The sequence below is a fragment of the Onychomys torridus genome, chromosome 8 (assembly GCF_903995425.1).
Source record: "Onychomys torridus chromosome 8, mOncTor1.1, whole genome shotgun sequence".
Lineage (NCBI taxonomy): Eukaryota > Metazoa > Chordata > Mammalia > Rodentia > Cricetidae > Onychomys > Onychomys torridus.
In genome coordinates this window covers 47,295,599-47,321,169 of record NC_050450.1, presented here as the reverse complement: position 1 = coordinate 47,321,169, position 25,571 = coordinate 47,295,599, and the positions used below count along the sequence as shown (strand labels likewise).

Below are 25,571 nucleotides of genomic sequence, written 5' to 3'. Positions count from 1 at the left end.
CCATTCTGAATGTTGGATCATCTGGGCCATGGTATCATCGGAGACCTTTCAGGTGGTCTTGGCTGATCAAACCTGATGTATCTTAATCTGGAACAAACCCACAGTCTCTGGCTTTCTGTGGAAACAAAAGCAGAGACTCTTTTCCAAAGCAACACATCCTTATATCCAAATTTTGAAGTCAAGGTACCTTTAAAATTTACATATTTATTTAACTCAACAGCTTTTATGATCAAATCTTTTTCTGCAGTTAAGAATCCCAAAGACAACACAAACCAGATTCTCTGTGTAATCTCCATCTTTGTAAGACTGAAACGCCACTGTGGCTGCTGGCTCCGCCCACCTCAGCTTTCCAACATGGTGGTGGTACAGTTTACCACCAGCTCTGTGTCTGGAGCCATGTGTACCATCAACTATCAGAAGCAGTTCTATCAAAGCAGTGCATAGCCCAGAAACTTTTTTTCTTTTTTTAAACTAGCAAAGGCTAAATCTACCACGCAGCAGAGTAAAGTGCCCCTTGTACACTCCTCATTCCTGCCACATGGCAGGTCAGACGCACACATCAGGAACCCGCCATAGTAGCTCAAACCGGCAGGCTGCCGCTTACTTGAGAGAGACAATTAGGAAGCTGTTTTTAGCTCCGTCTTAGAATCTTTTTTCTCAGGTCTTAGGTGGAAACTCTGGCCCCACGTTGGGCGCCAGATATTGGTGAAATTATTAAGGCCACTCCACGTAGTTAAAAGGGAGGTTTATTTTGTGGGGTACTTACAAATGAAGGGGTAGGTTACAGGGTCTGGCAAGGGTATAGTGCAGTCCGGCCGTGTTCTCTGGAGAACTCTGCTCGGTCTACCTCCAGCGTCCAGAGTCCGGGAACCAAGTGAGAGACCTCTTCCTGATCCTTGGTCTTCCGCTTCCTCCTCCGCCCTGCCTTGTGGGCGTGACCATTACCGAAGCTTCAATGGGGGTTGGAACTTCCAGGCCAATGCTGGGGTGGCTATCCACTACAGTGAGGAGCAGGTAGAAGCCGGGGTGCCAGTACTGGGGACTCTGTAATAGGTACTTGGGATGCTGAGACAGTGTGAGGCTAGCATGCACTTTGTATGCTAATAGGCACCACAGTTAGCCATTTGTCCTGAGTTTCTTTGGGACCTGAGACTAGGGAGGAAGTAGAGCAGTGAAGAACCTTGCTACTTGGGATAAGGCAGCAAGCAGCCACATGATGGAAAGTGATGCTCAGCCTTGGTCTCCATTGTCCTGATGTACACCTCTCGGTGCCTTTTACCCATGTTTATCTCTGTTCTTTCCTTGCCCAGACTTAGAAATTTCCTTCTCTTTCCAAATCCCTTAGAACCCCTCTTATCTTTCAGTCTAGGAGAAACCAATTAATGGGCTGGAGAGATGGCTCAGAGGTTAAAAACACTGACTTGCTGGGCGGTGGTGGTGCACACCTTTAATCCCAGCACTCAGGAGGCAGAGCCAGGCAGATCTCTGAGTTCGAGGCCAGCCTGGTTTACAGAGTGAGTTCCAGGAAAGGCGCAAAGCTACACAGAGAAATCCTGTCTCAAAAAATAAAAACCCAAAAAACAAACAAACAAACAAACAAACAAACAAAAACACTGACTGCTCTTCCAGAAGACCTGAGTTCAATTCCCAGCACCCACAAGGTGGCTCACAACCATCTGTAATGAGATCTGGCGCCCTCTTCTGGCCTGCAGGGACACATGCAGGCAGAATACTATATACATAATAAATAAATAAATCTTAAAAAAAAAAAAGAAAGAAAGAAAGAAAGAGAAACCAATTAAAACAACCAAGCCAGGGCTTGAATGCCCTTCAGAACCACTTCTGCAGTGTGCCACCCCATCCAGGCTTCCATAAGGCCCCAGGGCACCATCTCAAGGCAGCCTTGTTCTTTACAGTGAGGGCACAAGAGCAGGTCCATTCCACCCTCCTAGAGAATATTCCCTTCCTCCCTCCTGCCTGCCCCCACTCCCTTCCTTTCCCCTGTGTAAAGTTTTGTTTTTGTTTTTGTTTTTGTTTGGATTTTTTGAGTAAAAATTAGGGCCATGACTTTAATCCCAACATTTGGGAGGCAAAGCCAGGTGAATCTTTGTGAGCTGGAGGCCAGCTTGGTCAGCAGAGCAAGTTCCAGGACAGCCAGGGCTGCACAGAGAAACCCTGTCTAAAAGAAACAAAAATGTAAAATTAGACAAAGATATTTATTATAAAGTCAGTGCATCTTTACTTAAGGATTCCACTTGCGATTCCTTCACAGTGTTGGGAACAGGCAAAAGCACCTTGTCCTAAATACTGCTGTTTTGACTTCAGATTCGATTTTACTGGCAGGATGAAACAAAGTTCAAGTTCCCAAGCTCTGGGGGAGCCAGGGACTTTCCAATAACTGACCCACTCCTCCTTAAACAATAGAAACAGCCTGTTATATATCTTTAATTCTCTAGAAACACTATGGCTGTTCCTAACAACAAAAAGAACAACTGAACCTGATTAGCTGAGCTGGAAAGCTGGCATTCTAAGTGTCGAGACAATGATGAACTACTTAAGGAAAGCCTCTAATCTTCAAACCTGACTGGAGAAAGTTGTAACTGTAACTTAGCACAGGTGTTTGTGGGTTTTGTGACTTATAAACCCCACTTCAGCCCCAGCCCGTGATTGTGCAAGCCTTTCATCTCATCATTTGTGAGGCAGAGACAGGCTGTGAGTTCGTGAGTTCTATGAGTTTGAGGCCAGCCTGGGCTACAGAGAGAGTTTCAGAACAGGCTCCAAAGCTACACAGTGAAATTCTGTCTCGAAAAACAAAACACAAAACAACACCCCCCAAACAAAACAAAACAAAAACCCACTTCAGTCCCTGCTCTGGGCTGCCAGGAGAAGCAAGGCTCTGGAGTCCTTGTGCTGCAGCCCCGATCCATCACCAACCCTGTTCACATGGCGGTTTATTAAAGACTTCACTGTTTTATGGGCCCATCACTGATGCCTCTCTCCTTCCTCATGGTGCACAGCAGACATGGTGTAACAACTGTCCCTCTAGATCACCTTCTTAAAGCTCAGGATTTCTTTCCAAAACAGCTTTGTAAGGGAATTGATATTTAATTCAGCTGTGCTGCCCACGTTACCACAATTCTTTAAATTCTGTGTGGCCTTGAACTCACTATGTAGACTGAGCTGGTCTTGAATGCCCAAAGGTCAGCTTGCCTCTGCCTCCCAGGACTGGAACTAAAGGTGTGTATTACCACACCATCTTATTTTTCTTTTATCTCTGTTTGTATTAAGGACACTTAACAACTTCAGTGTTCTCCATCTGAGATCTTTGGCATCCAATTTCTTAAAATTATTTATTTAGGGCTGGAGAGATGGCTCAGAGGTTAAGAGCACTGACTGTTTTTCCAGAGGTCCTGAGTTCAATTCCCAGCAACCACATGGTGGCTCTCAACCATCTGTAATGAGATCTGGTTCCCTTTTCTGGCCATACATACTGTATACATAATAATAATAAATAAATAAATCTTAAAAAAAAAAATGCCGGGCGGTGGTGGCACACGCCTTTAATCCCAGCACTCAGGAGGCAGAGCCAGGAGGATCTTTGTGAGTTCGAGGCCAGCCTGGTCTATAGAGCAAGATCCAGGAAAGGCACAAAGCTAAACAGAGAAACCCTGTCTCGAAAAACAAAAACAACAACAACAACAACAACAAAAAATTAATTATTTATATTTGGTTTTCAAGACAGGGTATCTCTCTGGCTGTCCCGGAACTCACTCTGTAGACCAGGCTGGCCTCGAACTCAAGAGATCTGCGTGCTTTTGTACCACCACCGCCTGGCGAAATAATTTAATAAATATGTATTTTGGCAAGGTACAATGGTGCACACCTATCTATTGATCTAGATATTTACTTTGGTTCTTTCCAGACAGGGTTTCTCTGTGTAGCCCTGGTAGCCCTGGCTGTCCTAGAAATGGCATTGTAGAACAGGCTGGCCTCGAACTCACTGAGATCCTCCCGCCTCTGCCTCCAAAGTGCTGGAATTAAAGTCATGTGCCACCACCGCCTGGTGGTGCACACCTTTTTTTTTTAAGCTGAGGATCGAACCCAGGGCCTTGCGCTTGCTAGGCAAGCGCTCTACCTACCACTGAGCTAATTCCCCAACCCCGGTGCACCCCTTTTTAATCCTACCGTTTGGTTTGGTAGAGGCAGGTGTTTCAAGCCAGTCAGGACTACATAGTAAGACACTATTATGTGCATGTGCTTGAGCCTGAGTGAGTGCAGATGAGATCGTGCAACATGACTGCTGGGAACTGAACTGAATCTGGTTACTCAGGAAGAACAGCCTCCTCCTCTTGAAACGATTTATGCTGTAACGGGTAACCGGCTAACACGAAGACGGACTAAATGGAGACTCGCTGATTTTTTTTTTTTTTTTTAATTGTATGTGCATCGGCGTTTTGCCTGAATGTATGTTTGTGTGAGGATGTCAAATCCCCTAGAACTGGAGTTACAGACCGTTGTGAGCCGCCACGTGGGTGCTGGGAATTTAACCCAGGTCCTTTGGAAGAAGTGCATTGCCCTTAACCTCTGGGACATCTCCAGCCCTTCGATGCTGATTTTTCTGCGCTCCACTCTGGGGTAGGCGGGGTCTGAGCATAGGAAAAAAAAAAAAGAAAGGCTAGTGTAGAATGAGGCGGGGCCTGAGACACAATGTCGATGGGCGAAGTGGGCGTGGTCTGCGGGGGAGGACCGTGCAATAAGCCTGCGCAGCCGTGCTGTACTCCCCCTCCCGTAGGCCCTCGCAGGCCGACGCGTTGCTGTGACGTAGTCTTGCGGCCGTGATACGGAGTGGGCGGGGCCGGAGAGGGTGACGTACTGTCGGCGGGCAGAGGTGGGAAGTGGCGGGCGCTGGCGATTTTGCGCACTCCGTGTGCGCAGCCGTGCCGCCCTCCGGTCTGCCCTAGTGGGCCGGCGCACCGCTGTGACGTAGTCGTGCGGGCGGTCCCTGATGCTGCGGCGCCCGCTGGTCGGGCTGGCAGTGGCCGCCCTAGGTCGCGCCCCTGCGGACGGTGAGTGCGTTATGCTGCTGATGCCCCAGAAGGAGCGGGACTGACGGCAGCGTGCTTCCCTTGCTCGCCGCCTCCAGTGACCCCTGTTCTTGTGGGGACGCCTGGTGAACGTGTTTTCCGGGTCCCCAGAACGACAGGGATAGGCACGCGGAGTCCCAGCCGCCAGCAGACCCGCGCAGCCGGCACGCTTCCTCGGCGCCCTGCGCACCAGGCATCCTGTGCAGGCTCAAGCACCTGCTTTACCCTTCCGCCGTTGCCGGTGCTGGACTTCGGTGTCTCTGCAGGCCCTCCTGACGCCTGGGTGTAAATACTGGGATTCGGGGTTTTTGAAGCCACCTTTGGGCTTAAAATTCCCAGGCATCATTTTATCCAACGTGGAAGTGGGCGGGGAAACGGCCTCTGAGCGAGAAGGGTCGTTCAGGTTAGTGGCTGGCTGGAGGAGCAGGTGACGTTAGCCACGTGGTACCTGAGGGGAGAGGGAGAAAGCAAATAAGTGACTGGTCAGTCTCGGTTGGGGTCCAAGGAGAGAAGGGAGAATGAGGTTTACTTCTGTGGGTGCTCCTCCAGTTCACCTTTCAGGGTTCATAGGTTAGTTATGGGCGCTACCACTAGGGTGGTTTCCTGTTTTGGCACTAAGGAGCAGAATTTCCTGCTATTTAGCTCCTGTCTACCCATGTTACCCTGCCTTCACATATTAGGCTTTTACACCCCATTGGATGCTACATCAGCCATTGCTGCGGTTTGCCTGACCTTCTTTGGTGCAGCGCTGGATCTTTGTCTAGGAGGGGTAGAGGGGGACGAGTAGTTTTCTGGAGTAGTAAATTTGAGGCAGTATATTCTGTCCAGCCACTCTTAAACTTTCTCTTCTGTCTTGACACATACAAAATATCCACAAAACATGTTGAGGTAACGTGAAGAAGAGGCAGGAGGTGTGGGAAGAGAGAGCTCTGGCAACAAAGGAAAGGTAGAAGGAGGTTGAGCTCTTGGAAGGCAGCTGTAGGAGGAAGGCTTCTTGCAGCATCCCTGACTCTTCTGGTTGGGTCTCAGTCTTCCCTGCCCACCCTGTCCCATCCTCCCTGATCTTGAATATGCTGGTCCTCAGTTTCCCCCGGCCTTGCCTGCAGTAGACCTCAGTCTCCTCTGCCCTATCTCCCCATCCTCCCTGACTCTGCTTGTGCTGGTCCCCAGTCTCCCCTGCCCTGCCATACCCATCCCCTGCCTACATGTACTGGGCCTTAGTGTCCTTTGCCCTACCTACCCGCCCCCACCCCCATTCTCCCTGGTCCTGCTGGGTGGGCCTCATCCACCCCTCAGACTTCCCTGACCTGCTTTCCTTAGTTTCCCTTCTACACAAGCCAGCAGAAGACAAACCCTGAAACATCCTAGGTCTTTCTATTTTACTCTCCTTGGGTTCTGAACGCCCCCCCCCCCTTTTTAATGTTCACTCTGCCTTGTAATTATGTCATCCAGGACCCTGTTCAAGATTCAGCTTGGGTTGGGGATTTAGCTCAGTGGTAGAGCGCTTGCCTAGCAAGTGCAAGGCCTTGGGTTCGATCCTCAGCTCAAAAAAGTAAAAGAAAAGAAAAGAAAGAAAGGAAGAAAAAGATTCAAGAGACACAGCTGGAGATGAGTAGTACCAGGAAGGTGCAGCAGCCTGTTCATGGCTGGCTGCTACTCCTCCAGACTTCCTTGGGAGGCTGTGGTACATCCATCTGGCTCAGGTAGAGGAATCAGAAAGAAAATGCTTTGGTTGTTCTTGGTGCTGCTGTTGGAAGAGGCTCCTAAATCCTGGGGGTTTCAGAGCTGGGATGTGTCACTTACATCTGCCTAATGTTGTTTGTGTCTTTGGTTGTCAGGAGGGACGTGGTAGCTGTGACGGATTTCTAGTCCTAGTGACCCTAAGGTAAAGACAGGAAGGGGCTGTGTAGGAAGTTGTGTCTAGAGAATATTCCAGCAGAGCATGTCCCTCCCAGTGCTCCTGTAGAAATCACGTGCATCTTGACTTGTCTTACAGTCAGGGTTTGGGGCTCTTTGTCAGGCAGTTGAAGTTTGGGACTGGAAGAGCTAAAGAGATTGGGGTCCAAAGGTTCTTCAGTGGTCTCCCCAAAGGAAGTTGCCTCTGAGCAGCACACACTTCTGTAAATAGTAGGGCAAAGACTAGATCTGAGTTTCTGCCGTTAGCCGTAGCCCTGTGGCAATGTAGTAAATGCCTGGTCACCTAGCTGCTGACTAGAACCCCTCCATACTGCCCCTGCGAGGCCCCCACTGGGCTTGCTCTCTGCCACTGTACCACATAGCTAGCTAGCCAGGGTCATGTGGTGTGGTTTGTGTAGATCCAAGCAAGTGTAGTGTCATGGAGGGTCACCAAGTCCTATCAAAGATCCATGAGCTACACGTGCCAGATAACACCTACTGGCACTCTTCAGAACCAAGGTGCCAGCAGGGTGGAGCTGGTGTCCTATGTCTTCCTGTCTCCTGTGGTTCAGCCCCAGGAGGACACAAGTTACACACTGTGACTCCTGAGAGTCTGGGCTTGAGAGATTAGATGGCTCACCTGGCTGTGTAAGGGCTGCAGTAGGGAGTGCAGGATTCAGCTGTCAAATGTGTCTGCATGTGCATACCAGTGGCTATCCTCCCCCTGTCTGGTCATGGCCTACAAGGTGTAGGGTTTAGGTCAGGTTACGGCTCCCACTGAGGCAGAAATGAGGATTTGAGGCTGGAATCTGGGTGATAACTAGCTTATCATTACCTAGAATTGGAAGCAGGGTGTAGAGTGAGGGATGAGTGCAGGCTGCTCCGTTGTCTAATGGGATGGCAGATCATTGTTTCACCCACGCTTATCCCTCACTCAGGCTCTCAGACCTGGAATCCTTTTCTCAGAAGCTTTCTTATCTCATGCACTTTGGAGCATCTCTCTTAGCTTTGGTTCTTCTCTGTTGTCATGGTACTTGTTCTTCTTTGAGTCTCAGCTTTTACGATCTCAGTCTCTGGAATACACCTGTGCAGTGAGCCTACTCAGCCCTACGGTGAGCACTGCCTTGAGCCCCTTTTAAGTTCAAGGGAACCAAGAGCTCCAGAAACGGGCCATTTGGAGCGTGCAGATATAGAACCCATATTGGCAGCTGCAGGTGACAACCTGTGGCCATCACAGGGAGTTTGGAACCAGTGCAGCACCTTGAGGAGCTCTCACCCTGAGTGCCTGATACAGCAGGCAGAAGGGAAGGCAGCTTCGCAGGAGCTGGGTTGTGTGGTCTGTAGTGCACATTCTAAGGCCAGGCTGTGATGGAAGCAGCAGGGAGGGCTCAGTGACTAGGGAAGAGGATACCAGTGAAAAGGTGATGATGAGTTGTGGGTCAGAGGAATCCTGGAGCCCAGACAGGAAATGGCATACAGTGGTCAGTGTGATTGGGCTCATGCGAATTTGGGGGAGAGCCAGAAGGGAGCAGAATTTTATTGAGAGGCAGTACTGATGGTAATGAGTGAGTTTCTCTGGGTTACTGTGTCTTTTTGATAGATGGTCCTGTGTACTTCTCAGGGACGTGTGTGTGTGTGTGTGTGTGTGTGTGTGTGTGTGTGTGTGTGTGTGTGTTTAATATGCACATGTGATGTGCATGGACCATATACCACATAGTACTTGTGCTCCTGTAGGTGACAGAATGCCAGCAACACTGCTTTTGTAAGATTACCTCATGGCCTATATTGGGGATTAAGAACACAAGATTTCTCTAAGCTGATGCCCTTCCTGCAACCTGTGCCTTTTGGACCAGAAGCTCTGTGGGCCTCACCCTTCTAGGCCAAAGGTGTTGGGGTTGCCAGGCAGCCCTTCCAGCTCCCAAATAGCCTCCCTGGTCTCCCTCTGCCTAGACTTCAGAAGAGAGCAGCAGCTCAGGTCTCAGCCCCTGTGGATGGCTCTTCCCCATCTCTCAGGGTGTTCAGATGCTGCCCTGGTTATTTGGACAGGTGTAGGTCTTAGGAGCAGGACAAGTAACTTCCTTTTCCTTCTTGCACAGTGGGAGAACAGGGCTTATCTCTTTGCAGCCAGTGCAGGCAGGGGTGGGTGCCCCAGGGATTTATTGTTCAGAAGGGCGGGGTATGTGCCTGGCAGAGATTAGTCCCCAGTTCCTCGGTGTAGAGCAGCCATTGACTCTTCCCAGGCTACCCACGGAGGCTGCAGCACATCAAGTAGGTTGGTGCCATCCTGAGGAGGCAGGAGGGCCTTCATAGACAGGGTCCTGGCTGTGTAAATGAGGGCCTGCTCAGAGGCCAGGCTGGAAGGAGGAATGGGGATGAGGTGGGGCTGGGTGCTTAGGCAGGAGCTTGGGAGCGGGTGACATCAGCTGGTCCTAGGGTGATGTCAGAAAAGCTTAAGGAAAGGAGGCTCAGGTCTCAGGTCAGACTGATGGAAGAGGTTTCTGCTGTGCTTTCATACCTAGTACAGCTGCTTCTCCTCCCTGGCAGCCCCTGCCTGCCAGATCCCTGAGCTGTATTCACTTTCCCCTTTGGGAGGCTAGGGGGCGCTGTTCTAACTCTTGGCTGCAGCTTGTCCTTTGCAGACAAGTCAGAGATGGTTGCATGTCTAGTGGGGAGTTTCCCAAACAGGTTTGAATTGAACAGACTTGAGGATGCCATGTTTGTAGGAACAGGAAATGTCTGTTTTCAGAATTGGAGCTCCCAGTGGGCAGTGCCATTTATGGGCACCAAAGCCCAGGCTGCAGTGTGAGGTCAGGTTCTGGAGGGCAGCCTATATGGGGTGGGACCAGGGAGTGCTGCATTGTCTGTTTCTGGGTCACTTGGCCCGTGGACATCCTGTTGGGTGTGGGTGAGGCTGGATGTTGGAATCCTGTCGCTCTTCCTGCCTGTGTTTACCATCTTGCCAACTGACTGCTGTTCAGGAGGGTTCACATTACATAGGAATGTTGCCCTTGGGAGCCCCTCTGCCACTGCTTCATATAGAACAGTGCCAGGGTACCAGTGAGGGCAAACCCCCTCATGTCTCTGATGCCCCTCCTCTCACAGGCATGGCAGGACCGAGGCCAGTGGTGCTGAGCGGGCCGTCGGGGGCAGGAAAGAGTACCCTGCTCAAGAAGTTGCTACAGGAACATGACAGCATCTTTGGCTTCAGTGTATCCCGTGAGTGCCTCAGGACCCCAAAGGGCAAGGGACTCAGAGGCTACCCCAGCACTGGACCACACCTAGAATTCCCAAATGCACACATCCAGCCTAGGAGATGTTCTCCTCAACCCCGTCACCCTCTCCCTCCCTTCCCAGGGCCTCCATCTAGAGTAAGCATCTTGGCCCCAGTGACCTCTTGAGATCTGGTCTGAGCTTTCCACTGGCTGTGGGTACCACCTGCTGCTGTACAGCCAGAGGACTGAGCAGGCCTGCAAGGGGGGGACCCCGGGTAGGATGGAAGGGTTGGACATCTATCCCTTCAGTGTGTGATAGGTCTTTTTCCTAGATACTACAAGGACCCCACGACCTGGTGAGGAAAATGGCAAAGGTGAGCTGGCCTGCTAACCCAAGGGTCTCAATAATGAGCTGGGGGTGGGGTGTGGGGGGAAGTATGGGGGTTTGCTCTGTACCTTGCTGTAACAGAGCTCAGTCCCCAGCAGGAGAGTATCTTTTGCCTTTGGGTTATTGGTTTGATTAGAGTCTGTGCACCATCTGAGTGAGGGCTGGACCTTCTGCCTGCTGGTATATGGCAGGGGTATACCCCTTCCCTGTGGAACCTAGCCATTTCCAGTCCCTCAGCGAGGACAGCCTGGATCTGGCCAAAGCAGTCCTGTGTAGGATGGAGAGAGGGGCCAGGCCAGGCAGGTCTGGGTTTTGGGTATCCTCTGAAAAGCCTTCTTCCTCTCCAGATTACTACTTTGTGACCAGGGAGATGATGCAGCGTGATATTGCAGCAGGGGACTTCATTGAGCATGCTGAGTTCTCAGGGAACCTGTACGGGACAAGGTGGGCTAAGTTTGGTGTGGCCCCAGGGTCATGGATCAGGGTAATCCCAGAATTGTGGCAGAAGGAAGCTCTCCAGCCTGTCCTCTCTGTCTTATGATACCCTTTCAGTCTCCTGCCTAGGCTGGGATGGCTTGCTTTCCCTCTAGTCTCTGAGCTTAGCTAATAGGCTCCAGGGAACAGGCAGGCCCAGTCATGTTCCAGGCTCATCTGTCCTCAAGCCATCCTGTGTGTCAGGAGCCACATGAATAACCTCACGTGGGAGAGGTAGGCAGTGATGGGTAGCTCAGGCCTGATCATAAGCCCAAGCTTTTTTGGCTTTTGGCTGCAGGACAGGTTCAAAGAGCTGTGCATGGCTTGACAGAGCTCAGGGTGTGCTTGGATGTTCTGGGAAATACAGAGGATGCTGGGTTCACGGGAGCCTCTGCTCTACCCAGGCCAGGCCCAGCATGGGCCTTAGGGAGGAGGGGACTGAGCCTTAAGAGGCTACCAAGGTTCAAGGTTTCTCAGCCAATGCATGTGTTCCTGAGGATGGCCAGCAGGCAAGAACTCATGTGGGCTTAAGGGCCAGGGTCTTCCTTTGGCTCCCACCGAACATCTGCTCACTACCCTTCCCTGCTCCCAGCAAGGCGGCTGTTCGGGCTGTGCAGGCCGTGAACCGCATCTGCGTGCTAGACGTTGACCTACAGGGTGTTCGCAGCATCAAGAAGACTGATCTGCATCCCATCTACATCTCTATACAGCCCCCCTCGCTGGATGTGCTGGTGGGTACCTGGTGTGGGAGACCCGCAGGGCAGGCAGGCCCTGAGACCTGGAGAATACTGACCCAATAAAGGCCTGCATTTCAGGAGCAACGACTGCGCCTGCGCAACACTGAGACCGAGGAGAGTTTGGCAAAGCGGCTGGTGGCTGCCCGGGCCGACATGGAGAGCAGTGAGTGCAGTCAGACCACTTACCACTCTCTGAGCATGTGGCCAGGCCATTCACCAGGAGACAGGGAGAACTAGGGCCAAAGATGGAGGAGTTCCAGACCCTCTGCAGAGCCTTGGAGGGCCACATTTCTCTTCCTGACTTGAGAGTGTTGCGGGCATCTTTTTGCAGCTGTGCTCTTGCTTCTGGGTCTGAGCTTGGCCCACACTCAGACACTGTCATTAAGACCTTTTGCTGTAACCCTGGGTGCGTATGGCAGCCTGTCACAGGCAGTGCCAGTTCTCAAGAGAGGCCTGGGGAGGGGGCAGTGGTCCATACTCTAGTACTAAGAACCTGATGGGAGAAGCCCCAGCTGAGGTGCCCTAGAGGAGGGGAGGAAGAGTTCACCCAGCCCTGCTGTCCCACAGTGGCAGGCAAGAGTAGCTGTAGCTAGGTAGCAGGTTGTTGCAGTGGTGTAGGCACGGAACGGGCCAAGTTCCATGTGTTCCTGACTCTTGTCTTGTCTCATTCCCAGGCAAGGAGCCTGGCTTGTTTGACCTGGTGATCATCAATGACAACTTGGATAAAGCCTATGCAACACTGAAGCAGGCACTCTCTGAGGTGGGCCCCTCCCCACCTGTCCTGTCTTGGGGCAGTCCCCTGCACAAGCTGTCCCGTGAGTCCAGCAAACCCTGCTGAGGCCAGGGCTCACCCCTTTGTGCACTCTAAGCAGCTGAGGCTCTGAGTACAGGCGCAAAGTCCAAGAGTCCCTGGGGGCCAGGGCAGGGTATGAGACCAGCCAGCCCTCCCTGGTTCCCTGCCTCTCCTGACTTTCTGTTTTCCTTCTTCTCTGGCAGGAAATCAAGAAAGCTCAGGGAACCGGCCATGCCTGAGGGCCTGCTTCATTCCACAGAGTGATGCCTGTACCCCAAATATGCTTGGGTTATGAGGTGGGGGTGATCTTTGCCAGGGCACCAAGGACTTGTAATAGGCTTCCGCTGTGGAGTAGGAGGAGCTGCCCCTTGTCTGGCCACGTGGTGGCTCTTCACCCTGTACTGTCTTGCTGAGGCTAAAGGACTACGATACCTACCCACACCTTTTCTCCCTGGGCTGTCCCTGTCCATCTCCCTGTCCCTCTCCCTGTCCCCCCTGCTGGAGCAGGACTGACATTCTAATAAAGTAACTATTGGGCTAGAGTGTCACGGCCTTCCACACTGGGCTATGACCGCTGGCTGCCCACCCCTATCTGGTGAGCCCATATGAAGGCTGCCAAGGGGGTTCTGCATAGGTGTCTGGTTGCTGCTCATATCCAGGGTCCACCGGTCATCAGAATGCTAACTAGAGTTGATTGTGATCACTTCTTCCCCTAGGAGCCAGTCAACTGGGATAGCCGGCATGGGTTGGAATGGGGCTCAGCCCTGGAGAACCTGTACTGTCGCCTTTTTGAGCTGTCTCGGAGCTATTTTGGGACTCAGAGCGGCAGGCACCACTGGCCAGGAAGGAAAGTGCCCAGCCACAGGGGAAAAGCATGAAGAGTCCTAAAGCTGGCCCTGGAACCCATGGGTGCTGTGTGTGCCTGTCCTTGTGTAGAGCCAGCAAGCCCCAAGGAAGGGCCAGTGAACTGTCTGGGCTAGTAGAGGGGCAGAGCCTGGGACCTTTGTAGAGGTTCTAGATTCTGAGCTCTAGAGCTTGTAGTGGGGTGCATCATTCCTGAGGGAGAAGTTTAGGTTCCGGGTGACTATCCCTCCCCTCCTGCCCAAGATGAGACGTTCTGAGTGTCTGAGTCCTGCTGTCCTCCCCTCTTCCTCTGGGCTCTCAGCCCAGGCTGCCTGGCTCCACCCAAGAGAGCAATCCCTGCAGTGAGGGTAGTGGTTGTTGCCAGCTTCCCCCACCCGGTGGTCAGCCACAGCTCTCCCTTGTGCATCTCCAGGTGAGGCCGCCCCTGGGACAGGACTTGGGCAGATGAGGTGGATGTGGGTGTGAAGAGGACAGGCAGGTGCCCAAGCAGAAGTAGCCAGAGAGACCGGGGAGCTCTGGGCTGCCTCCAAAAGTACAGATGTTTCTCAAGAAGGGTGAGCCAGAACTTTCTGGACCTCAAGTGGAGGCTGGGGAAGAGAGAGCCAGGACCTGCCTGGGCCCCCAGCAGGCCTGTCCAGCTCCTCGCTGCTCCACCCCCAGGGACAATCATGGATTCAGACCCTGGGGGGAACAATGGAGCCCTTGAGGGCCCCTCCTCCATCCCCCATTGTGCTTGGTGGCGAGAGGTGGCCCTAGCCCTTGCCCAGCAGTATGCCCTTAGAGAGGACCAGCATCCAGCCGGCAGGTGGAAGGCCTCAGCGAGAGGCTTGCATTTCCAGCCTGGAAAAGGTAGGGAGGGCACCACTGGGGTTGCAGATAGGCAGAGCCTTGGCTGGCCTGTACTCTGATGGCTATGTGGAGTTTTCCAGGCTCCTGTGTCCTTGCTGGCCTTTCAGGTTCTGTGGGGATGTGTGTGTCACAGGCAGTGCTAACCTGGGAAACTCACTGGAGCTCTGGCTAGACCTTGTCCCACTGTATTAATGGATCCTTGGGGTGCCCATCAGCTTGGGTCCAGCTGGCTTCTGAGCTCTTTTTGGGTAACTAGACCCATGGGGGGAGATGGGAACTAACTAGTGAGCCTAGGGTGCACTCAGTACCTCCCCCAGCAGCTGAGACCCCCACCCCAGGCTGTTGTAAGATGGGCCAGTCCACCCCAGCCAGTTGTAGTATGTCCAGGGGGTCAGAATGGGCACCAGGCCTCTACTCAAACTGTACAAACTTCGTTATCCACTTGCCTGCTGTCCAGCAGACCCTCTCAGCAGCTGGACCTACATAACTGCTTATGGGTCTGTATGGCCCTGTGACTGGCACAGAAGCTGCTTCTAAGTGTTTCCCCACCTGCCTGCTGTGTCCAGGGACTGCAAAGAGGGAGATGTGAGGATGGGTAGCCCAAAGAGGAGGTACTATGTCCAAAGATGGGGCCGGGGTCCTACCTAGGAGGGCCTCCTGCCTGCTGGCTGGAGTTGCTGTTGTACTGGGAAACCTCTGTGGACCAGATAGAGAAAGAAGTTCTAGAGGTGGGCAGGGGACCCTGGCTCAGCTGTGGGAGGGGCTGCTGGATGTGGCAGGGAGACTGAGGAAGGACAAGGGTCAGGGTGAGTGTAGACTTTCTACAAGGCATTGGGCACAGGTGTGCTCCCCGGGCAATTCCAAAGGAAGGCGTGTAGATTGTGGTGGTGCCAACCCAGGCCAGCATCTGTTGCTGGAATGCAGTTTAGCTGAAGGCAGCTCTTTACCTGTGGGGTTATTCAGACTCAGGGCTGTGACTCTCAGCAGGCCGAGGCTGGCTCATCTCCGTTTCTGGTCCCTACAGCCGGGCATCACCTAGATAGTTCTGTCTGCTTGAGCTCTCAGGAGGGCGGATTGGGTGCCAGTGAGGAAAGGTGGTAGGCGAGACCCTACAGGTCATAGTGGGAGGTGGGTAGTTTCTACTGGGTCCCCAGAGCTTGAGACCTGGTGTGCCAAGTCCTAATGCTTGTTGACCACAGTAACTGTCTCTTCACCCCTCACTTGAACCTCCTGATAGTCCTGGAGAACAGTTGAGGACCTCCCTCAACACACATGTACACACACATATACCAAGCTTAAGTTAATGGCCATGTGTTTACTGACACACTGGGCCACACACCATGCTATCTGAAGAGCTCTGGTCAGTTCAGGGCCTAGCTGGATGTGTGAATGGACTAATTACAGTAGTACTCCTATACCTGAAGAGGCTTTCCAAGGGAGGCAAGGGCTGATGGGCTGTGTATATTGTGGGGGGGCACCCCCTGGCCAAACTGAAGCACACCATCATCACAGCCACAGAACCTAATTCTGGACCAAGGTGTAGGGGCTGCTTTGGGGCAGGAGTTCCTTCAATGAAGAACCCCTTCAATAAGCTGTGGATGCTGGGAATGGCGCCAATCTCTGTGGTGGCTGTATCTTCAACATATTTAAATTCACAACAGAATGGATAACATAGTACAGAAAAGTTTCCAGAGGACCTCATACCCCAGGCCCCATTAACATGAAACATCACCATAATAAACTGCCTCTGTATTAGCTGAAGGCTACAATCCAGGTGTTTCCTACATTCACTTGGCCCCTCCTGACACCAGGGCACCTCTTGGAAGATAGTCTCTTTGTCTTAGCTGCCCATGGCTACTTCAATACCACCCTGGTATTTTGTAGGGTGCCCCTCTCAGAAATTGACTTTTTTTTTTTTTTTTTTTTTTGGTTGTTTTGTTTTTTCTTTTGCTTTGTTGAGGGTTTCAGGAAGAATACTGCAAGAGTGATGAACCATCTTTATGGACGGTATCAACAGGACTTAGGTCCATGATGCCCTGAGTCACAGGCTCAGGTGTCACTGCAAAGGTGAAAGTCCCTTTTTCACGCTGTCCTCTGATAATGCTGCTGCTACCCACATGCAGCCACTGGAGTGGGGGTGTGCTTCCTACTCTAATGTAGACTCTGAGAGAGGTTGGCAGTTCTCTGCAGGAGGCAGGGGAGGCTTCTCAGCCCAGCTATTATTGTGTTGCAGTTGCTATCATCTAGGGTATCTGTAGCTAGAGTTGCAGTCTGTAATCCTGCTTAGTCTATTGGTTAAATTGTTACAACTTCAGTGTGACCAATCCACATATCAATGTTCATGAGTGTATAAACATGGTCTTCCTCTTTGAGCTCGCCCCATGCTCTTGCTTCCCCTACCCAGCCATCTGATCAGCCACTTCCCCCAGGGATTCCCAGTTTTCCTTACTGGACAAGAAGATAGAAACCAGAGCTCAGGACCTAGATACGTTCTTTCTTTTGTGATTGCGGTTTGAGAAAGAGGTTCAGTGTAGTCCAGGCTGGCATCAAACTTACCATGTAGCAGAGGATGACCCTGAAACCCTGTTCTTCCTCCCTACCTCTACCTCCCAAGCACTAGAATTATAGGCAGCATGAACATACCCATCTCAGAAAATGCTCTTACTCAAGTATTTCTGCAGTCAGCGCCCTTCAGAGGACACAACATGAGCACATACGCACACCGCAGGTTTCCATGGTGTATCTGTAACATTCTCTGTGAGAGCCTGCCTCTACCACACTAAACACAGATGCATCCTAGAATCTCCAGCACATAGATGGTATCAGAAAATTAACCTTTATAGTGACTGGGAAGCATCTGATAGGCAGCCTAGAGTAATGAGTGTGCATAGATGCAATTCTCTCTCTCTCTCTCTCTCTCTCTCTCTCTCTCTCTCTGTGTGTGTGTGTGTGTGTGTGTGTGTGTGTGTGTGTGTGTGTGTGTGTGTTTATAAAACTTGAATGGCCAGGTGATCGTGCTTGTGTTAGTGCAGCCAGAGAAAGACAGCAGGTGTGGACTCCAGCACAGCAGAGAGTGTAGCAGGAGCCAACTGAGGAATGGGCAGAGCACTTGGTGCAGTAGCGAGGTGAGACCCTGATAGAATGTGCCCTAGTCAGAAGTCACGGAGGAGCTGAGCATGATACATGCCTAAAAAGTCCCAGCACTTGGCAGGTATGGGAGGAGGATGAAGAGTTCATCGTAACTCTTACAAATCAATACATAAGGAGTCTGAAGTCCACTTGTGCCACATGAAACCTTGTCTTTAGAAAAAGCCATTGGAGGGGAGGGGCTAGGCTCTCCTTCAACTTGGTATGCCAGGCTTTGTTGACTACCATGGGAGGCCTTACTCACTCTGAGGAGTGGATGCGGGTAGAGTGGGAGGGAGGTGAGGAGGCAGGAGAAGGGGAGGGAGGGGGAACTGGGGTTGGTATGTAAAATGAAAAAAAAAATTTAATAAATATATTTAAATACAAAAACATTTAAAAATGCCACTGGAGGGCAGCAGGGGTAATCTGGTCGGTGTGCATTCTAAGGTACTCCAGTGGGTTTGGAGCTGGAGCCTAGAGGGCCTGGTCTCAAGCGGTACATGCGGCAAGTGCACATGGGTTCAGGGTTTACTGATGGACACAAGATGTGCAGGACACAGCAACTCAGGTAAGTAATCCTAGGCTGGAGAGGTCACTTTGGAGGAGACATTGACATGTGGGTCTGACCCTCTAGTTTGAGGAGCCTGCTGGTGGGCCAGGGCCAGGGCCAGGGCAGGAAAGAGTTACAGGCTAGAGGTTCAAGTCTGGAAGTCTCCCTGTATATGGCCTGAGTGCAGGGTCCTGGTTTTTCCATTTCAACTCTACAACCATAGCACTTCTTAGTGCTGCGCTCAAGAGTGAATAGCCATTTCTGTGAATGAATGCATTGAGTGACAGGTCCTTCCAAAGCAAAGTCCCATTGTCTGTCCAGGGCCAAAGTCGCCCACAGCTAAGTTACGGCGTCTCTGTTGTTGCCTGGACATAATCTTATGATGGCAGGAGTAGGTATACCAGAAAAATGGCAAGCTGCCAATCAAGGCTTTACCAGAGATCCAGTTGTTAAATACCACACATGGCTAAACAGGTCTACTCAGGAACTCCTGGTTCCAGATCCTGCTGGTAAGCCTCAGGCTCTTTTGATTGGGGTCTCAGGTAGGGGCTAAGACCAAAGCTGAGGTTAGGAGAGTTGACTCTGCTCCTGAGAGGGTACCAGGTGGCCCCACTGTATGCCCATGTCTGAAGCAGAGAAGTAGAAAGGGTGGACCCTGAAGGTGTCACAGCCTGTGAATGTGCATGTGTGGATGTGTTCATTGTTGCTGTGGGAGTATGCATGGGTTCCTTTGTGTGCATATGTAAGTGATCACGTGTGCCCAAGCTCACTCTTCTTTATGAATGAGTACTTGGATATGTAAGTTTTGATTTTTTACATGTGTGGTTGAGTTGGTGAACAAGTGTATATGAGTGCTGGTGTGTATGAATATGTGTATGCGCCAGTATGTGTGTGCACATGTGTATTTATGAATGTACACATCTTTGTGTATACATTTGTATCTGAATGCATGTGCATGCATATGAATATCCACTGTGTCTGTGGATGTACACCTGTGTGCATATGAAGGTAACTATATTGTATGTATATGTGAATGTTTGCATATATAAGACACATAGACACACGTACTTTTGTGTGCATGCCTGTATGCACATGAGGGTGTGTGTCTCTGATTGCATGCATGTGGTCCCAAGAGGGGATTCACAGATGTGAGGATGTGGGGGCATTTCCTCAGGAACCCCTGCTGTCCTGCTGGCTGCCCCCTCTTCCTGCCCTGAGGGGAGAGGCCCTAGCTTCATAAAGAGGCCTAGAGCCACCACTCCTGATGCTGGTCCATACCTGCTGCTACCTCCTAGGCCCTGCCGGGGGAGGGAGCCTGAAGTGTCAGTGTTGAATGCTTGGGAGACTCGTGCCCTAAACCTTTCCAGGAGCAGGTACTAACTCTGCGGTAGCTGTGAGGAGGAAGGGTGGGCATCAGGGAACCACAGAGCCCTTCTCTGATACATGTCTGTTCTAGGCTGAGTTGGTCTGGATGTTGCCATCTCTGAGGCTCACCAGGTGCCTGAGTATGGCTGTGTATCAGTCTGTAGCCTCACCAGACATGGTCCTGCCTGGACAGATCTGGGATTGGCCAGGGGATTGGGACCTGGGGCAGGATAAAAAACCCTGGATGGTCTCTGAGCAGTGGGAGGGGTAGCTGACAGGCTAAGTGCTGCAGGACTAGCAAAGGGCTTGGGGAGAATGAGGGTCTTTTATGGAAGGGACTTCCAGAGCTGCTTGCAGGGTGTGGAAGGAGAAAAGCTGGGGATACTGGAGGGTTAGAAGCGAAAGCATTTAGGGAGGGCTGGGGGCCAAAAGGTATGTATGGTTTGGGGCTGGGGAATGATGGAGCTTCAGGACTATGGGGGACTGTTCTGACTACAAGGGCTGGGAAGCAGCAGAGGTTGTGAAGGCCTGAGTGACTGGGAGGCCTGGGCTAAGTCCTAGGAGAGTGGCATCCAATCTGGGGCTGAGCTGGACTGGAGCTCTATGGCTCTATGGGCCTGGGACAGAGGTGCCTTTCTCACAAGTTGGAGCTTTCTTGGGGAGCTTTGGGAGAGAGAAGACAGGAAGGATGGGAGCAGGGGTCAGTGGGAGATGCTCTGTCCTATCCTTAGCACATAGTGTGAGGATGCAGACGAGGAAGACCATTTCTGCAAAGTAGTGAGCTCAAGGTCACTTGGGGTGTGTAAGTAGAACACAGTTGCTGGACGAGCTTGCAGGCACCTCAACTCTGGGCCCCAGCAGTTTCTAGTTGTCACCTGCTGACCACCAGTCATACATGCCTGTAGGTCCCACCTGCTCGCTCCCATGACCAACATGAGCTGGAGCTTCCTGACGCGGCTGCTGGAGGAGATCCACAATCATTCCACCTTCGTGGGCAAAGTGTGGCTCACTGTGCTAGTGGTCTTCCGAATTGTGCTAACGGCTGTGGGTGGCGAGTCCATCTATTCGGATGAGCAATCCAAGTTCACCTGCAACACTCGGCAGCCGGGCTGTGACAATGTCTGCTATGACGCCTTCGCGCCGCTGTCGCACGTGCGCTTTTGGGTCTTTCAAATCGTGGTCATCTCCACGCCTTCTGTCATGTACCTGGGCTATGCAGTCCATCGCCTGGCGCGCGCCTCAGAGCAGGAGCGCAGACGCGCCCTCCGTCGTCGCCCCGGCCCCCGGCGCGTGCCCCGGGCGCAGCTGCCACCGCCGCCTCCTGGCTGGCCGGACACCACGGATCTGGGTGAGGCGGAGCCCATACTGGCGCTGGAGGAGGAGGAGGACGAGGAGCCAGGGGCGCCCGAGGGCCCCGGGGAAGACACGGAGGAGGAGCGCGCAGAGGATGTAGCTGCCAAGGGGGGCGGAGGTGACGGCAAAACGGTGGTCACTCCTGGCCCGGCCGGGCAGCACGACGGGCGACGGCGCATCCAGAGGGAGGGCCTGATGCGCGTGTACGTGGCCCAGCTGGTGGTAAGGGCGGCCTTCGAGGTGGCCTTTCTGGTGGGCCAGTACCTGCTGTACGGCTTCGAGGTGCCACCCTTCTTTGCCTGTAGCCGCCAGCCTTGCCCACACGTGGTGGACTGCTTCGTGTCGCGGCCAACCGAGAAGACGGTCTTCCTGCTGGTCATGTATGTGGTTAGCTGCCTATGTCTGTTGCTCAACCTCTGTGAGATGGCGCACCTGGGCCTCGGCAGTGCTCAGGACGCTGTACGCGGCCGTCGGGGAGCCTCAGCGCCGGGTCCTGGCCCCGCGCCGCGCCCGCCGCCCTGCGCTTTCCCATCCGCCGCCACCGCGGGGCTGGCTTGCCCTCCCGAATACAGCCTGGTGGTGCGCGCGGCTGAGCGGGCGCGGGCGCACGACCAGAACTTGGCTAACCTGGCCCTGCAGGCACTGCGCGATGGGGCGGCGGCGGCAGCGGTGGTCGCGGATCGGGACAGCCCGCCATGCTCAGGGCTCAATGCAGCCTCTCGGGGGCCACCCAGGGCCGGTGGCCCGGCTTCCGGAACCGGTAGCGCCACGTCTGGGGGCACCGTTGGGGAGCAGGGCCGGCCGGGAGCTCAGGAACAGCTGACCACTAAGCCCAGGGCTGGCTCTGAGAAGGGCAGTACAGGCAGTAGGGACGGTAAGGCCACAGTGTGGATCTGAGGGCACTGGGGAGAGAGCTCAGGGAGGGCCTGGCTTGAGGGGTCAATGGAAATCTTTCTGTCTTCAACCGGTGACCGCTGACAGACCCCCTCAGGGCTTTTCAAAGAGGAAGCTGAAGACCTTTAAGAGGCGCTGGTTCAGGTATCTCCCTGCAGGATGGGAAGGGGAGCCACCAGGGTCTTGTCCGTGGCCCCTGGGGAGGGGGGAGGGAGGAGGGGGCAGAGCTGTGTCCCAGGAACTGACTGCCCCTCCAGGCTGTCAAGCAGATGACTCCTCTGCTGGGTCTGCCAGCCTTCCTTTTAGGCTGTCCTGCAGCTTCCTCATAGGATGGAGGTGTCTGGCATGAACCTTTTGGGGACTGTGCTTACCCTCACTGCAGGAGCATATAGGTTCCTCTTCAGCCCCCTCAGCCCTTACAGAGCCAGGGAACTCCCAGGTCCGGGACAAGCAGATAGCCTTGGTCTACTCCCAGCTCTTGGCTCCCTGCTTGAGGCAACTGAGTAAGACCCCAAGGAGGCCTGGGCTGAGTACAGCCTCCACTCCCTGAGCTGAGGTAGCCTGGCATGGGCCGTTTCTAGGACATCCTGGAAGTTCTGTCATGCCTTGCTGCTTAGATCCATAAGGCTGTGGTCCAGGGCTGTGGTTTTTGGCCATGTTGGAAAATTAGAGCTCTGGGGAACCTGTCCCCATCTTTTGTGCCCTTCTCCCCATTTTAAAGCCAACTTCCGGAACAAATGAAGAAAATAAAACTAACTTTTTGTTTACACCCAAGTGTGTATGTGTGCTTCTATGTCTGAGCCCACATTGCACATTGGTCGCTGTGCACCGGTATGTGTGTGTGTGTAACCATGTATTGTGGGTCTGTGTCTGAGCATTCAGAAATGTATTCACGGCAGTCCATTGCAGGGAGACAGCTTAACTGCAGGGAGGCTGGGAGAGGAGACCCCTTCTCAGGGACAGGCTTGAGAATAAAGCCGGAGACCAAACCCTGGAGGTCATCAGACCTATGATGGTGCCACTTGGTGCCAGGCAGCGTGTCAGGGTCGGGTGGTAGGGCTTGGTGGAACACACAGATGTCAGAAACAAAGAACAGTCAGGCAGAAGGTCAGCCTGCAGCTCGGGAGACAGAGGCAGTCCATCTTGGGCTGGAGGTATGTAGTGCTGGCCAGGACAGTGGTGTTGACTTTGGAGAGATGAGGGAGGAAGGCAGAGGATAGGGAAACACAAGCCACTCCTGGCCAGGAGCAAGCTCAGAGCAGACTCCAGCTGCCTCCTGTGATGGCCAGGATGGCGCTGCACTTCCCAGCTGCACATCCCTTCCTGGAGTCCCCGAGCCAGGCTCAGCCCAGCCTCAGCCTGACCTCACCATGATTGGAGTCAGATAGAGCAGGCTGAGTCCCTTTCCTTCTGGAGCCCACATACCTGGTCCCAAGTCTCAAGAGAGCCCTTACTCCAGCTGTGCCCCACTCCCAGTGAACCCTGCCTTCAGGTGAACCCCACCTTATTGTGAACCTAGGTGAACCTAGTCCTCAGTTGGCCTCCAGGAGAACCTGTTTCAGGAAGCTCTGACTAGCCTCAGCTCAACCTCAGCTCCAGGTAAGCTTCGGCTCCAAGCTGAGTGAGCTTCATCCCTAGGAAATCACAGAAGACCATGCTGGGAGTGGAGCTTCAGGAAGGAAGGTAAATCCAACCCAAAGTAATGTCTCTCCAAATGGGGTCTAGTGGGGTCCAGTGGAGACGCTGATGGCGTCTCTGCTAAGAAAGCATCCCTGTTACAAGGCATTGTGAATTTGGGGCTGTGCTGTTGGGGTGTCATCATAGAGTGGGGGCAGGGACTCTGTGCTGGGGGGAAGGGCATAGAGTCAAATTTGCTCCTAAACCAAGTACAGCTCTTACCCCCCTTCTATCCGGTTTGTTCTCGTAAGGTCTTTACCTGATTGGACAAGGCCTCCCTGGCTTTCCCGGTCTACTGATTCAAATGCCATTTATCTCACAGAGAAACTCCCAGACACGCCCAAGACATCATTTTTAACCAGTCATTCCTAACTGACACTGGTAACTGTATAGAGTCTGATAACTGGGTAGGTGTCTACAGCGTGTAACAGTCAGAGCAGGCTAATGGTATGTCTGTTGCTAAAGATTTATCATTTTATAATTTTTTTTTTGGGGGGGTATTGGAGCCTTCAGGCTCTTCTTCGCTACTCCTTATTTTTATTTTTTTTTAAAAATGTATTTAACTTATTTATTTTATGTGTTAGGTGTCAGATCCCCTGGAACTGGAGTTGCAGACAGTTGTGAGCAACCATGTGGGTGCTGGGAATTGAACTGGGTCTTCTGAAAGAGCAGCCAGTGCTCTTTTTTTTTTTTTTTTCCCTCAAGACAGGGTTTCTCTGTGTGGTTTTGGTGCCTGTCCTAGATCTCTTACTCTGTAGACCAGGCTGGCCTTGAACTCACAGAGATCCTCTGGCTCTGCCTCCCAAGTGCTGGGATTAAAGGTGTGTGCTACCACCACCCGGCGGCAGCTGAGACATCTCTCCATCCCACTCTGCTACTTTTTTAAAGGAAGTATGTGAACTATTGTAAATTACAACGTACTAGTTGGCCAGGTATCTAAGCCCTGTGGTCCAGCCCAGTGAAAGAGATAGAGTAAGACAGTTTCCTTTTTAGACAGAGGAGGACAAGAGGCCCTGAGATAAAAACCTTTACAGACAGGCAGAGCCAGTTTCTCTGTGGGCTCTATGCAGAGGCCTCGAGGTTCACAAGGAGACATTGGCAGAGTAGCAGGTTTACCAAGGATGTGGAGACAGTGAATGCGGAAGCTGGATCCAGAAAACAAACAAACAAACAAACAAACAAAAGACCAAATGAAATTAGTTACAAGCTGAAAACTTAGCTCAAAAGCCCTCCTTCGCATGAATACTGGACTGGGCCTTGTGAGCACACTGCCACTGTAACCAAGCTCCTTCCCTGTTAAGTGTAGCTTAGGAGCCGGGTTTTCAAAGATGCCTGAATACATGCTCTTGCTCTCCTCACTTCCTGTTCTTCCTTCCCTTGAATTGTCCCGGTGGGCTTTTCCTGAGCCCTCACTCCTCTACTTTATCTTCCACCCAAACAAAGTTCCCACACCCATTCAATTCAGCTGAACAGAAACCTCTCCATGCAGTTCCTCGTTTACATACAGGCCTGAGCCAACCAGACCCAAGTACTGGGTATGGAAATAGCCTAGCCAAGTCCATGTCAACCGGAAACTCACTTTTGAGTTCCCTTCCTTATAGGGAGCCACTTCTCTACCTCAATAAAGCTCTGCTTGTCCTTCTGCTGTCCTTGAGGTTATTTATTTATTTATTTAGATCAGTTTTGAGACAATTCACCTGGGAGCCACTAGCTCAGAATGACTTAGGAGGCCATTGAATTCCTCGAGCCCCAGTTCCTTGGGTCAAGCCCACTCAAGTCAAGAAATAGGCTTTGTCACATTCAAAGACTCCTATAACACTAGCGGACACATAGAGTTCTCAGTGTGGAGAGTCTGGAGGGAGAATAGCTTCTGTTTGGGGGAAACCATTTTAATCAGCTAGATAGAGAATGCAGTATGCAGCATGTAACTGCAGCTCCTGTGAGATCTGTTTCTCTGGAGACTTCTGGCTAAGAGCTGGGCCTGGAAGTGCACAAAGCTCAATTTTGCAGGTGGGTCCATTGCTCCACAATGGGTACCTTGTATATAGAGTTGTGGTCTCCCACAGGCATGGGTGCTGCAAGCCAAGGACCAGAGTTACCGTAGGGCTGGCCGCTCCTGAGACCCCTCTTCTTGGCTTATAGGCATCATCTTCCCACTGTGTCCTCACAGTGCCTGGATTAGGGCCACTCTGGTGACCTCATTTACCTTAAGCACATCTTTGGTGGGTGAAACTGTTTGAGACAGGATTTCACTGTAGCTCAGGCTACCCTCAAACTCCTGAACCTCCGACTCAGTCTCCCAGTGTGTA

At 52.3% G+C, this 25,571-nt stretch overlaps 2 protein-coding genes across 4 annotated transcripts; both read left to right on the top strand.

Moving 5' to 3' along the window:
• Positions 1-4,868: 4,868 nt before the first annotated feature.
• Positions 4,869-13,129, top strand: Guk1 (guanylate kinase 1). Its single transcript, XM_036196130.1, has 8 exons — positions 4,869-5,066; positions 10,083-10,196; positions 10,525-10,566; positions 10,928-11,024; positions 11,647-11,785; positions 11,870-11,954; positions 12,466-12,551; positions 12,788-13,129. Exons 1-8 carry the CDS (start codon positions 5,006-5,008, stop codon positions 12,821-12,823), a joined length of 660 nt encoding a protein of 219 aa, XP_036052023.1. The 5' UTR covers positions 4,869-5,005; the 3' UTR covers positions 12,824-13,129.
• Positions 13,130-13,218: 89 nt separating this feature from the next.
• Gjc2 (gap junction protein gamma 2) lies at positions 13,219-22,354 on the top strand. Of its 3 annotated transcripts, none has more exons than XM_036196129.1 (2): positions 13,219-13,860; positions 20,244-22,354. In XM_036196129.1, exon 2 carries the CDS (start codon positions 20,263-20,265, stop codon positions 21,586-21,588), a length of 1,326 nt encoding a protein of 441 aa, XP_036052022.1. In that variant the 5' UTR covers positions 13,219-13,860; positions 20,244-20,262; the 3' UTR covers positions 21,589-22,354. The 3 variants fall into 3 exon arrangements, with proteins under 3 accessions (XP_036052022.1, XP_036052021.1, XP_036052020.1); XM_036196128.1 differs by lacking the exon at positions 13,219-13,860 and adding an exon at positions 13,894-14,297; XM_036196127.1 differs by lacking the exon at positions 13,219-13,860 and adding an exon at positions 17,818-17,991.
• Positions 22,355-25,571: the final 3,217 nt, after the last annotated feature.